The sequence below is a fragment of the Phyllobates terribilis genome, unplaced genomic scaffold (assembly GCF_046119375.1).
Source record: "Phyllobates terribilis strain yellow unplaced genomic scaffold, ASM4611937v1 Scaffold_2__4_contigs__length_985480577, whole genome shotgun sequence".
Taxonomy (NCBI): domain Eukaryota; kingdom Metazoa; phylum Chordata; class Amphibia; order Anura; family Dendrobatidae; genus Phyllobates; species Phyllobates terribilis.
In genome coordinates this window covers 380,095,692-380,110,107 of record NW_027362762.1, presented here as the reverse complement: position 1 = coordinate 380,110,107, position 14,416 = coordinate 380,095,692, and the positions used below count along the sequence as shown (strand labels likewise).

The 14,416-nt window shown below is 41.3% G+C and overlaps 1 protein-coding gene across 2 annotated transcripts in view; it reads right to left on the bottom strand.

The window, feature by feature from the left end:
* Nucleotides 1-14,416, bottom strand: part of IL1R1 (interleukin 1 receptor type 1) — a 66,648-nt gene that overhangs the window by 28,748 nt on the left and 23,484 nt on the right. The window contains exons 4-6 of one of the 2 annotated variants that reach the window (XM_073664785.1): nt 9,131-9,374; nt 7,845-8,028; nt 2,173-2,341 (exon numbers count right to left, since the gene is read on the bottom strand). In XM_073664785.1, coding sequence (XP_073520886.1) covers nt 2,173-2,341; nt 7,845-8,028; nt 9,131-9,374 — 597 coding nt within the window. Of the gene's footprint in view, nt 1-2,172; nt 2,342-7,844; nt 8,029-8,337; nt 8,462-9,130; nt 9,375-14,416 lie in introns of those variants that run through there. The other variant, XM_073664786.1, reaches the window with a different exon arrangement.

The following is a 14,416-nucleotide window of genomic DNA, read 5'->3' as shown; positions in this document are numbered from 1 at the left end:
ACAGATGTCTGTCCAGCCTCTGTTTGAAGACGTCCATTGAAGGGGAACTCACCACCTCTCGTGGCAGCCTGTTCCACTCATTAATCACCCTAACTGTCAAAAAGTTTTTTCTAATATCTAATCTGTGTCTCCTCCCATTTAGTTTCATCCCATTGCTTCTAGTCTTTCCTTGTGCAAATGAGAATAAAGATGATCCTTCTACAATGTGACAGCCCTTGAGATATTTATAGACAGCTATTAAGTCTCCTCTCAGTCTTCTTTTTTGCAAGCTAAACATTCCCAAATCCTGCAACCGTTCCTCATAGGACATGGTTTGCAGACCAGTCACCATTCTGGTCGCTCTTCTCTGAACTTGCTCCAGTTTGTCTATGTCTTTTTTAAAATGTGGTGCCCAAAACTGTACACAGTATTCCAGATGAGGTCTGACCAAAGAGGAGTAAAGACCGATAATGACTTCACGTGATCTAGACTGTATGCTTCTGTTAATACATCCCAGAATTGTATTTGCCTTTTTTGCTGCTGCATCACACTGTTGACTCATGTTCAGTCTATGATCTATTAGTATACCTAAGTCTTTTTCACATGTACTGTTGCTTAGCTCTATTCCTCCCATTCTGTATATGCTTTTTTCATTTTTATTGCCCAGATGTAGTACTTTGCATTTTTCCCTGTTAAAAACCATTCTGTTGGTTGCTGCCCACTGCTCCAGTTTATTTAGGTCTTTTTGAATCCTCTCTCTCTAATATTATTATTATTATTATTATTATTATTCTCTAATATTATTATTACATCTACTACATATTGGAATAGGATCTCGGAGATGGGAATGCTCCTTTAACTCTAATCGGGAAATAAATCCACAGCTCAAATAATGCATTCCCATATTTACATCAGATATCCTAGCATGAACAATGTAAAAATGTAAAGAGGTTGTCTGGTAAAAACAAAATATCACATATCCACAAGTGTTCAGTGTGTGTCCCACCGTTGGGATCTGCACCGAATAGGTAACTATAATCCCTATTACAAAATGGAATGGCAGATCGGATACCTGACCACCACTCCATTAATTATGGGAGTGCCACAGAAAGTCGAGAGCAGCACTGGGCAACCTCATAAGGAATAAGTAAGAGGCAGGTTGCACATGAGCACTGCCACTCCATTTAATATAGATAATAATTCCCCCTTGTGCCAAACAGTGCAGATCCCAGCAGTCAGACCCTCACCGATCAGCAAGTTATCACCTATCCAGCAGATAGGTCATAACTTATTTTCAGTAAACAACCCCTTAAACATAAGGTACTTTTAATTGCTTCTTCAAACTTTAGTAACACTTAGTGCATTACTCCTACCATGCTGATTGCACCCACAGTTTATGTTAATCATGTTTTGTACTATACAAACTAAATTAAATCTACATAAACAGAAATAACATTTTTTTAAAGGTCCAATGGCTTACTCTTCTTGAAATCATGAAACCTAGAAATTATTAATTCCCAAAAGTTATTCCCCTGCTTCAGCACAAGACTCCACTGCTCGGGTCTTTGACACGCACATCGTCGGATTTTGTTTAAAGGGGTTGTCCGGTCTAAAACTACAAGTCTGTAGTCACTCTATATAATTGCAGACTTGTGAATCCTTACATCGAGCACACTGCGATGATTCTCCGCTATCGGTATTGGAAACAGCAATCATGTGACCATAAGTATGCGATATGCATTTTCCCGGCCACAATACGACTAGATGGGAGCGGCCTTGCTCAATGCAAGTGCATTGAGTGAAACCAGAAACAGTCTAGTTGGATTGTGGCTGACTAAACTGTGTGCGCGCAATGTGAGGAATCACAAGTCTGCAACCACATAGAGTGACTGCAGACTTGTAGTTTTAGACTGAGCAACCCCTTAAACGTAGGTAGACACTACTAAAAATAGGGGTTACCTAAATTTACATATTTCATGTGTCATTTTGTACTAGACATACTGTTACACAGTAGTGCAGTTTGCACTTTTTATTTGATATTTTGTCTATTTTTACATGCAAGGTAGGCAGATAGCGTGCCGCTCCCTGCAGCTCTGTGTATGTATTAATGTGGAAGCGCTGCTGTAGTTTTGTATACAAAAACAAATTACTATTGGAAAACCACGTAATAGTTTGGGTTGTGGTCATATTTACCTTCAATAGTGCAGGAAATGGCACGGGAGAGGTTATATGTTACACCTCGGTATGTAAATGGTACTTCACAAGTATAATTCCCACTATCATGGATTGACAAATTTCCTATATTCAAGGTGTTTTCGATAGCAGAGTAGCGCTTACCATCCAGATGCAATGGCTGGCATTCCTGTAACCAAAGACAAGATCATTAATTGGATGTCTCCCTCCATATTGTTCTCAGTAAATGGCAGCTAAAGGAAGGAAAGATATCCTAACCCATGAACACTCAAGGTACAATGTCATTTGCTGTGCCCTGGCCACTGAGTGAATGAAGACCCCTGGGATGTGGTTCCATGCAATCTCCGCAACAAACAGGAGACGGAAAAGGCAGAGGATGAGACTGTCATTACAATTCCTGAAAATAAGCTTTGTAAATGCAGTTACTTCAATAGCTTTGATAATTTTTAAGGATTATTTACGTTATGAACACCAATGTGTTAATATTCAGATTTTACAGCTAATACACTAAGAAGATTTTAAAGAGTTTTTCCAGGACTTCTGTATTGATTACCTATTTGATTTCAATCCCTAGAACCCAGTATATGTGCTGATGCAACACTAGCTGTGATTGCTTAATACTTCCCTGCACTAGGCATTAGAACGAAGCACATTTATTTAAAATTCACCAAAATTGCTAAAATTTACATAAAAATTTGATTTACCATGAATCACAAGTACAGGAAAAACGTTAGAATTAAAAACATCAACGGTTCCCGCAAAAAAAGCGCCGTCATATTGGTATGTCAGAAGAAAACTAAAAATGTTACAGCTCTCAGAATATGTACCCAAAGAAGAAAAACCAAACTTGTGGTCATTAAAAAGTCAGAACCAGGATAGTAAACGTAAAAAACCTTTATTAGCAAACGATGGTTTATGGTGGCACTATAGAAGATTGGTATATGAGTATACACATAAAATACAAGGGTGCATAATAGGATATAACACCCCAAACCAAACAGGACAAGAGTATATGCCAAAAACAGAGGAAAGGAAAGAGACAGTTGTAAATGCAAAATGGTAAATGAAATAAATCAAATCAACACCAATAGACAAGTAATGAACTTGGACATAGACGGATGGTACTAGATAGATGTTTGTCCAAAGATCATAAGTGGAATAACTGCATTGAAAAGAATATAGTACCAGGTCAAAATGGACCAAATAGAAACAATTAGTAAAAACTTTAAGTATATACAAGATGGTACCGTCAGAGTCCACAAGGTGGAGCTGTTTGTCAAAAAAATTGAGCAACCACAGGCTATAAGGTCACAGTGGACCCAATGAAAACACCCAAAAATAATGAGACACAATGTGTATAAGAACAACTATAGAGAAAAATGTTCGAGTTCGTAAAAAATAATGTCAATAACAATATGTATGAGATGATAACTATTTTATATGAAGGAGAAGGGCAACGGTATAATAGACAGGGGGATCAATGCAGCAAGAAGCTGTTAAATGTAATGTTTGTCACATATCAAAATAATTAAATAGATAAGATAAAACCAAAGCAAAATTCACCCATATGTATATATGTAATAACTGTCTGGGAAGTGACAGTCATGTGGAACAACTTATGCAAGAAGAAATTCATGATCGGGCTGTAAAAATACAATATATATCTGTTGATGGCACAAGAGGTGGTCTGCATGAGAGAAGGCACAATTCAGACTAAGACCTGATGGTCTGGAGGACTGAGAGCGGCGCCCTCAGAAGCGCTCAGAATATGGTGATGGGTGATGCAAAAAAAAATTTGGGGAAAATATTGTTTGTTTTAGTGTACAAAAGTAGAAAAACATAAAAAAATCAAGTCTACCGACTAAATCAGATCAATCTAGTGGTCCACATTTATCCTGTGCTGTACAAGGAGTAATTACAGTGACTTGCAAAAATATTCACCTCCTTGGCTTTTTACCTATTTCGTTACATTACAACCTGTGTTTAAATATTTTTGTAATCTGATTTGTGTGTGATGCATCAGCACTAAATAGTCTAAGTTGGTGAAGTGAAGTGAGAAAAATATAGGCATAAATTAAATTTATGGGATCAAGTAACTACAAAATTGGCATGTACATATATGTATTCACCCCTTTGCTATGAAGCAACAAAAAATGTGTGGTGCAAGCAATTACCTTCATAAGTCACATGCTTAGTGAAATGAAGTCCACCTGTGTGCAATCTAAGTGTCACATGGTCTGTCAGTATGTACACACCTTCTCTGAAAGGCCACAGAGGCTGCAACACCATTAAGAAAGAGGCACCACTAACCAAACAACACCATGGAGACCAAGGAGATCTCCAAACAAGTCAGGGACAAAGTTGTTGAGAAGTACAAGTCAGGGTTGGGTTATAAATACATATCACAATCTCTGATGGTCCCCCGGAGCACCATCAAATCCATTATCATCAAATGGAAAGAACATGGTACCACAACAAACCTGCCAAGAGAGGGCCGCCGACCAAAACTCAGCCTGGGTAAGGAGGGCATTAATCAGACAGGCAGCACATAGACCAAAGGTAACCCTGAAGAAGCTGCAGAGTTCCCCAAACAGAAACAGGAGTAGGTTTCCATACGACCACAATAAGCTATACACCCCATAGTGGTGGACTTTATGGAAGACTGGGCAGAAAAAAAGCAGAGATTTCCCAAATATATGGAGAAAAGTGCTGTGGTCAGATGAGACCAAAATTTAACTTTTTGGCCACCAAAGTAAATGCTTTGTCTAGTGCCAAACCAACACAGCCCATCAACCCAAGAACACCATCCCCACAGTGAAACATGGTGGTGGCAGAATCATGCTGTAGGGATGTTTTTCATCAGTAAGGACAAGGAAAATGGTCCACGTTGAGGGGAAATTGGATGGTACGTAATACAGGGATATTCTTGAGCAAAACCTATTTCAGTCTGTCAGTGATTTCAGATTAGGAAGGGAGGTTCACCTTCCAACAATACAATGACCCAAAGCATACTGCTAAAGCAACACTCAAGTGGTTTAAGGGGAAAAGTGTAAGTGTCTTAGAGTGGCCTAGTCAAAGCCCAGACCTTAATCCAATTGAGAATCTGTGGTCAAACTAGAAGATTGTTGTTCACCAGAGGAAACCATCTAACTTGAAGGAGATGGAGCAGTTTTGCCTTGAGGAATGGGCAAAAATCCCAGTGACAAGATGTGGAAAGCTCACAGAGACTTATCCAAGGCTCTATAAAGTACTGACTTAAGGGGGGTGAATAGTTATGCACATTGAAGTTATTCTGTCTTTTTTATTGTTGGCTTTACTATAAAAAGAAAACCAAATGTTCACAGTTGTAGGTATGTTCTTTACATGAACTGATGCAAACCGTAAAAAAAACTATGAAATTCCAGGTTGTGAGGTAGCAAAACACAAAAAATGGAAGGCGGTGAATACTTTTGCAAGCCACTGTACCTCAGGTTTCCATCTAAATGTACAAAAGCATGAAATTCAGGCAAAATCATTCACTATAATGACTATCTGGCCTCCCATTCCCTGACAAAGGCTTGCGCTCGAAGCTGAAGCCACTCCAGCAGAATGAGACAGTTATTCCTATGATCCTTTACATAGTCTTTCATTAACCATTCTATATATTACTCATCCTATTTCACAGCTTTGGGCATCTCCTGCTCCGATACTAGTTAGATAAAATATATGTTGGTTGTTATCGGTTGATTGTTATTCTGCCTATTATCTAACAATTTTGTTTTTGTGTGTTTCATACTTTGCTTACATAGTGTTTATGTCATTTTTATATCCTACATAAATACACTGTTATTTTGACTGGTATTATTGTACTCATACAATTTTACTAGGCTTATACTACACTGCATGCTCATTATTTGATATTTTAAGTCCTGGAACTGTTTTTGTCTCCAGTTGCTGTGTTTGCTACCCATTTGTGTATGACTTATTGTTTTTAATATTTTTTTTTTACATTATTTCTATGTATGTCCTTTGGCTGACCAGTTCAGGACAAGTCACTGGTGGCTTCTGCCTGCAGCAAACTCATTGACCGATAGGTCTCTCTCTATGTAAACAGCCTCCTCAGAGAGAAAAGTGACAATAACTCTAGAGCCAATTTCAAACCTTTTTGGGCCTTGACATATGACTTACAATAAGAAGCCAGACCAGAAACTACATTTGCAGACATATGTTTCAATGTGTTGCCCCTCATCAGTGTAAAGGAGGTAATCAGGTTGGCCGAGTGAGAGGCCTCTGACAAAATGTATAAGGGGTAAAGTTTCTTCTTGTGGATAGTACCAAGTTGGCATCGTGAGTAAGACCTGTTAGTCTAGGGTAGTGGGGTGGGGACAAGCCACTGTGTATCGGCCGAGAGCTAATCATTCTTAACCCCTTCATGACCTACGACATATAGGTACATCATAGGTCGTGTCCCGGCATTAGATGCTGAGCCCACATCTTTTCCAGCACATTCCGGCACATGATCTGATCAGCTGTCATGTGCCCCTAACAGCCGCGGGTGAAATCGCGATCCACCTGTATCTGTTAACATGTTAAATGCTGCTGTCAACTTATGACGGTGGTATTTAACTCGTGCTTACAGAAAGCGCGTCACAAACCCAATGCATTGGCGCCCCTGTCACATGATCGCCGGGTGCTGATGGGTTGGCATGACAACCCGGGGGTCTGCAGGAGAACCCTGTGGTTGTCATTGTCAAACTGCTATGAATGCCGGCCCGTGGCCCAGCGTTCATAAGAGATGATTCCTGTTACACATAGCAGATCTGCAGCCCTGCTATGTGTAGCACAAGCGATCGGAAGATCGCACTTTCAAGTCTCCTAAACCTAAAAGTTCAATTCATTCCCGTTTTGCCCCATTCAAAATAAAACTATAAAAAATATAAAAAACGCACATATTTGGTATTGCTGCGTTCAGAAACGCCCGAGCTATAAAAATATAAAAACAATTATTCAGATCCGTAAACAACGTAATGAGAAAGAAAATCAAAACAGAATTAAGTTTTTTTGGTCACTGCAACATTGCAATAAAATGCAATAACAGGAGTTCAAAACATCATATCTACCCTAAAATGATATCAATAAAAATGTCAGCTCGGCGCACAAAAAATAAGCCCTCATCCAGCCCCAGATCCCGAAAAATGGAGATGCTATGGGTCTCGGAAAATGGAGCCATTTTATTTTTCTTTTACAAACTTTGGATTTTTTTTTCACCACTTAAATAAAAAAACAACCTATACATGTTTGGTGTCTGCTAACTTGTATTGATCTGGGGAATCATATTGTCAGGTCAGTTTTAGAATTTAGTGAACATGGTAAAAAAAAATCCAAAAATCAATTGTGGCATTGCACTTTTTTTGCAATTTCACCACACTTGGAATTTTCTTCCTGTTTTCCAGTACATGATATGGTAAAACCAGTGATGTCGTTCAAAAGTACAACTCATCCCGCAAAAAAGAAGCTCTCACACGACCATATTGACGGAAATAAAAAAGTTATGGCTCTTGCTGGCTTTTCCAAGTAGGTTTTCTCTGAAAAACATATATGACTGCAATAACATAGCCAAACTCTTGTTCATGCTGCCTGTGTTTTGGGGATGAATCACTTTCATATGAATAAAACTAAAAATATTACAGTACCTTAAACCATTTGACTTTTACGCTCCGGTAGTTGACATAGATGTCTAGATTTGGACATTCAATTGTATGTGATGGTGCTAAGATTATATCTTGTGGAAACATGACTGAATATTTATAGCAGAGACCATCATCATTCTTAAACACTTCTATTCTCCTTATCTTCTTCATGCAATATGTTGAGTTCCTGTATGAAAAAAATAATTAAATCAGTACCAGCACAAAGTGAAGACAACAGATAAGCAACCCTACTCCCTCTCCCTCTAAAAATCATTTAAGTGATCATGATAAATGTAGGTTAAAAAGAAACTCTTTGTAGGGAAGTTGCTGACCGATCTATTCCACTACTTTCCCAGTGCAGAGTAAGTAAAATGTTACATCGTGCCATTCAATAACTTTTCTCAGCTCTAGTTTAAAGGGAATCTGTCAATAGGATCAACCCCCTGAAGCTGTCTATACAGGCATGTAGGTCATAGAAAGTTGAATAAAATTATACCTTGAAATCTGCGATCCGATGTCTTATTCCAGAGAAATCCACGTTATTCTTAATGTGTAAATGAGCTGTTAAGATCTCTGGGCCGGACATAGATCTCCCAGAGAATCTGCCTCCAGAGCTTATTTTAAAGGAAAGGGGGCATTATTAGTGTGAAACATGTAATGACTGACTGTCTGCTACCGATCTCACTGCAGATCTGAGTGTGATTATTAGTAACACAGTACAGCATTGCTAAATTTTGTCTCATTACAAACACATTTACCGTTGTACTGTAACTCTCCTCTCATAGTGTTGTCAGTTCAGCTGTGCCTGCCTGATTACAACTAACACTTCTTCAGCTTCCATCTCATAGGCAGCCAGTGTGGTAGGGGCAGTACAACTCAGCTCATAGTGTTATGAGAGGAGAGCTACAAGTGTAGATGTGTTTGTAATGAGACAAAATTTAATTCTGCTGTACTGTTGTAATTACACACAGCTCTGCAGGGAGAATAGGAAAGCAGACTCAGTCACCATGTCTCAGATTGGTAAAGCTCATTTTCACTTAAACTTTCCATATTAATATTAGTTAGCTAAAGCAAGTATACTTTCTAGCAGTATTGCGGAGAGGGCTGCCTGACTCCTGATATTCTGTATTAGCCTTACCATCTAAACTCCTGTTTTCAGCACTTTATGATTTGTGTGTAACAAGCCATTGCTATTCCTGTATATATCATACAGTGTAAATCTCCACGAATGTCTCACGTTTTGAATAGGCAAGAGTTAAATCCTTTATCACTTGTGAACACTCTCTCACCTGAAAACACATTGGTAGAAGCCACTATCCTGTAGATCCACAGGAATAAACTTTAGGTAATTTTCATCTTGGTGAACTCTTGCTTGTCTGTCTGACGTGATTTCTGTTAGCGAGTCATTTCTTATCCAGGTTACATTGAAGTTATATTCTTCAAATAAGAAGTACAGTGGGCAGGAGGCATACAAAGGCTCACCGACATTTGCATATTCAAATTCAAACTCCACTCCATAATCGATACAGGATTCTACAACATAAATAAAACAGAAATGTATCATTAAAAACATAAAACATTTGGTTTCAGTAAATGTAAAGCTTAGTTTTTAAACAACTTTTGCAAAACTTGAAATCACAAAAGTATCTGCTATTCAGAAGTATGGCATTAATAAGAAGAATAAGCTCAGTTACTTTGTGTGCCCTCCATTCTCAGAAAGCAAAGCTGTGAAGGGTATAAAATATAAAACACTTTAAACTTCAATGGACAATAAGATGTAGAATATGGTGCATACTAGGCGAGTATTCCTTAACAGAGACTTGGGTACAGTTTGAACAACATTTTTTTATCTAGAGAAGCACCATTAAGGGTACATCTGTATTTAGGAGCACAATGTGCAGCAAATTTTATATTCAGTCACAGTGAGAGGAATCATTTATTCAGGGGTACATTGTAGAGCAGTTTTATTCAGAGGCACAATGTAGGTCATTTTTAATTAGGGGCATAGTGTATATGCATATTTATACTCAGGAGCATAGCATAGGGTTGTTTATATTGTTCTACATAGGGTGGGGGATATTTTATTTAATAGCACAGTATGGGGAATAGTTTTATTTAGGGATCACAGCAGGAGCATATATTTATATATGGGTACAGTGTGGTATTTGTTTTACTTAAAAGGCCCCATAAATGACTTTGCTATTTTTAGGAGCACGGTGTGGGAATGTGCTCAAAGACACATGTGTGGCAAATTCTGTAGAGATGAGTGGTGGCCAGAAGACATTACAGAGTGACTCCAAATCAGGGAAGGAGTCACCTGTGATTATTTTTACAGTACTGATAAGATAACCTCAGGCCAAAATAGTCACTTGTATGATCTGCAGAGTAGTGAAGGGTAGTAGTATTATAGTTTGTAAATACAGACAAATTAATAGGGGTATAATAGGAGGTTTTCTACAGTAAAAACTTTCACAGTAAGTCGACATTGCAACTGATCTTTATACTGAACTTTGTACTTCTGTATATTTATATTATAGGCTTGTGTCTGGTGCTGTATTTACGTATGAGCTTAGTTCTGGTGCTGTATTTATGTACTGTGGTTAGTTCTGGTGCTGTATTTACGTATGAGCTTAGTTCTGGTGCTGTATTTATGTACTGTGGTTAGTTCTGGTGCTGTATTTATGTACTGAGGTTAGTTCTGGTGCTACATTATATTATGTGAACTTATAAATGCAGTAGCAGATCCAAGCTTATAACATATTGTAAGTTTTAGTGCAGTATTTACCATATGTAAAGAGGTTAGTTTTGCCACTCGATACAACATAAGCTTGGTTCTGTTGCTCTATTTATTTATTTTACTCACTTATATAGTGCCATTAATTCCACAGCGCTTCACAGACAATATCTCCACTGTCCCCGTTGGTGCTCACAATCTTCATTCTCTATCAGTATGTCTTTGGAGTGTGGGAGGAACCCGGAGAAAACCCACACAAACACGGGGAGAACATGCAAACTCCTTGAAGATGTTGTCCTTGGTGGGATTTGAACCCAGGACCCCAGCGCTGCACGGCTGCAGTGCTAACCACTGAGCCACCGTGTTGCCCGTATCTCTATTTATGGTATAATGCTGGTTTTGGGGTCAAATCCAATTATGTATTCGTACTTTAAACTTCCAATTCTTAATATTGTGTAAGACCCCTTTGTTCCACCAATAAAACATAAACCTGTCTAGGCAAAGATTCTACAAGACATCTATATTATGTGGCACCAAATAATACTCTGACTAGCACCCTGCTACATAGTCAGATGTGATGCACTGTGTGTTTTGATACAATTCAATCATTACCCAGCATTTTTATTAATGGCTGATCCAAGGGATAGGGCATCAATATCTGTTTTTTTGTATTATTAACGATTAGTACATGAACATATATGGTTAAAAAAAGTGTTTAACAGTAACTGGAGTTTACTGGGAGCTGCCATTTTTACTTGCTGATGTTCAAGTGTCAGAGCATGGCAATTACACAGAGCAAATGTGGCAGAAAAAGGCCATAGGGAGGTAGGTCTTTCTCCTATGCTGTGGCCGTATCAGCTGTGAATTGTGCACACCCCTTGTCATGCACAGTTCACAGCTGTGGGGGTACCCTGGTGCTATTTCATTGCAGCCCATCACATACCCTCTTTATACAGCGCCACTAATTTCCATAGTGCTTTACAAAAATCATCATTATCGCCCTTGGGGCTCACAATTTCATACCAGTATGTCTTTCGGAATGTGGGAGAAAATCCATAAAAAACACAGGTAGAATAAATAAACTCCTTGGGGAGATATGAACCCAGGACCCCAGTGCTGCAAAATGACAATGCTAACCACTGAGCCGCCATGCAATTTCCTTCTGCCACAGCTCACAGCTACTTACAGTATTCAGTGATGAGTAATGACAGCAAATATGGGCATCAAAGCAGCGGTGGAAAGAACAAATTAGGCAACCTGGCACCATTGTACTACTAATGCCAGACTACCGACCTCTTCCCACTGCTGGAATAAGTCACTGCTGCAGCCCTGATGCTCAACCTCGAAATCTTGTGCTGGTGACAGGACCCGCTGTCACTGCTTGCCGCTATAGTGTTCAGAGCGCAGCAATGAAATCATTACCCTGCTGTACTCTGCACACTGATCATTGACTGAGCTCTGCTTTTCAGTGGAACTGAAGCAGAGCTCAGTCATTGTATAGCGGCTGTTATGATTTGACCGCTGAACTCTGCATAGGCATTAAAAAACATAAGCAAAATTAAAAAAAAATTAAAAAAAATAAAAATTTGAATAACCCCCATTTAAAAATACAGAAATGACAAAAATAAATAGTTGGTATCACCACATATCATTAAAAAAATATATTAAATATATATATATATTTATAATATAAGGTGGGATGCGTTTCTCTGTCTAAAGCCTCGATAGACTGCCCATGCGTGACGCGCAGTCTGGCTCCAGAGAGAAGCACGCATCCAGCCGTTACAGGTAAGAGGAGTTTATGGCGCCGGAGATCAAGGTATGCGTAGACACTGAACGCATAGCACGATTCCGGCGCCATACTTGCATACTTACCTGACCGGGAGGAGCGTTGCCGCTGCCTCTCTTCGCTGGAGACCGGAGGCGGAGTGAAGGCGTCAGACCGGCGCGTGCGCATTGCGCTATCCGGCGCCATTTTACTGAAGACACATTTACAGTGTGTCTTCAGCAAAATGGCGCCGGACAGCGCGGTGCTCCAGCGCCGCACTCCTCCCCCGACCTCCGGCAGAAGAGGACGCAGCAGCGCTGGAGCACAGAGAAGAAAGGTGAGTATAACTGTTTATTTTTTTTGTATGTGTGTACAGTGTGAAAGGGATGAGGGGGCCACACATAACAGGATTGTGGGGTGAGGGGTACCACACATACCAGGATTAGGGGTGAGGGGTACCACGCATACCAAGATTGGGGGTGAGGGGTACCACACATACCAGGATTGGGGGGGGGAGGGGTGCCACGCATACCGGGATTGGGGATGAGGGGTGCCACGCATGCCGGGATTGGGGATGAGGGGTGCCACGCATGCTGGGATTGGGGATGAGGGGTGCCACGCATGCCGGGATTGGGGATGAGGGGTGCCACGCATACCGGGATTGGGGATGAGGGGTGCCACGCATTCCGGGATTGGGGATGAGGAGTGCCACGCATTCCGGGATTGGGGGGGTGAGGGGAGCCATGCATACCAGGATTGGGGGGTGAGGGGTGCCACGCATACCAGGATTGGGGGTGAGGGGTGCCACGCATGCCGGGATTGGGGATGAGGGGTGCCACGCATGCCGGGATAGGGGATGAGGGGTGCCACGCATGCCGGGATTGGGGATGAGGGGTGCCACGCATGCCGGGATTGGGGATGAGGGGTGCCACGCATGACAGGATTGGGGATGAGGGATGGGGTGCCACGCATACCGGGATGAGGGATGGGGTACCACGCATACCAGTATGAGGGATACCATACACACCAGGATAGTGATGAGGGGTGCCACGCATACCAGGATAGGGATGAGGGGTGCCACGCATACCGGGATAGGGGGTGAGGGGTGCCACGCATACTGGGATTGGGGGTGAGGGGTGCCACGCTTACCGGGATTGGGAGTGAGGGGTGCCACGCATACCGGGATTGGGGGTGAGGGGTGCCATGCATACCAGGATTGGGGATGAGGGGTGCCACGCATACCGGGATTGGGAATGAGGGATGGGGTGCCATGCATACCAGGATAAGGATGAGGGGTGCCACGCATACCGGGATTGGGGGTGAGGGGTGCCACGCATACCGTGATTGGGGGTGAGGGGAGCCACGCATACCGGGATGAGGGGTGCCACGCATACCGGGATTGGGAGTGAGGGATAGGGTGCCATGCATACCAGGATGAGGGATACCATACACACCAGGATAGGGATGAGGGGTGCCACGTATACCAGGATTGGGGGTGAGGGGTGCCACGCATACCAGGATTGGGGGTGAGGGGTGCCACGCATACCAGGATTGGATGGTGGGGACAGGATGGGGGCAGCACAAATACAAGGAGGGGGGCAGCACATACCAGCATGGGAGACCATATACCAATAAAAATGCTCGACACCCGGGCGTAGAACGGGTTCAATAGCTAGTATATATATATATATATATATATATATATATATATATATATATATATATATTTATACTTTAAAAAAAAATGTAAGACAATTTTAAAAATTGTATGATAAATTCCCAGGTCATGCTTCAGGTGACCATGTTTTTGGTTATTGTGTGTCAAACAGCAGAAAGAAGGCACACTGACCAATATCAGCCAAGGTCCATTTTACAGACGAGGACGTGCATGTAGTGGCAGGCGGCTCCTGCGCTCGTCTCTAAGGCCGGGGTCCCATTACGTATGGCATCCAATGCGATATGCTAATGACACTCGGGTCCAGCTCTGATGCGAGCGGGAGCCGAGTGTCAGTGCTTTGTGCTCCGATCCTCTCACACAGAGAGGATCACAGCACAGCTGCAGAGGAGATGGAG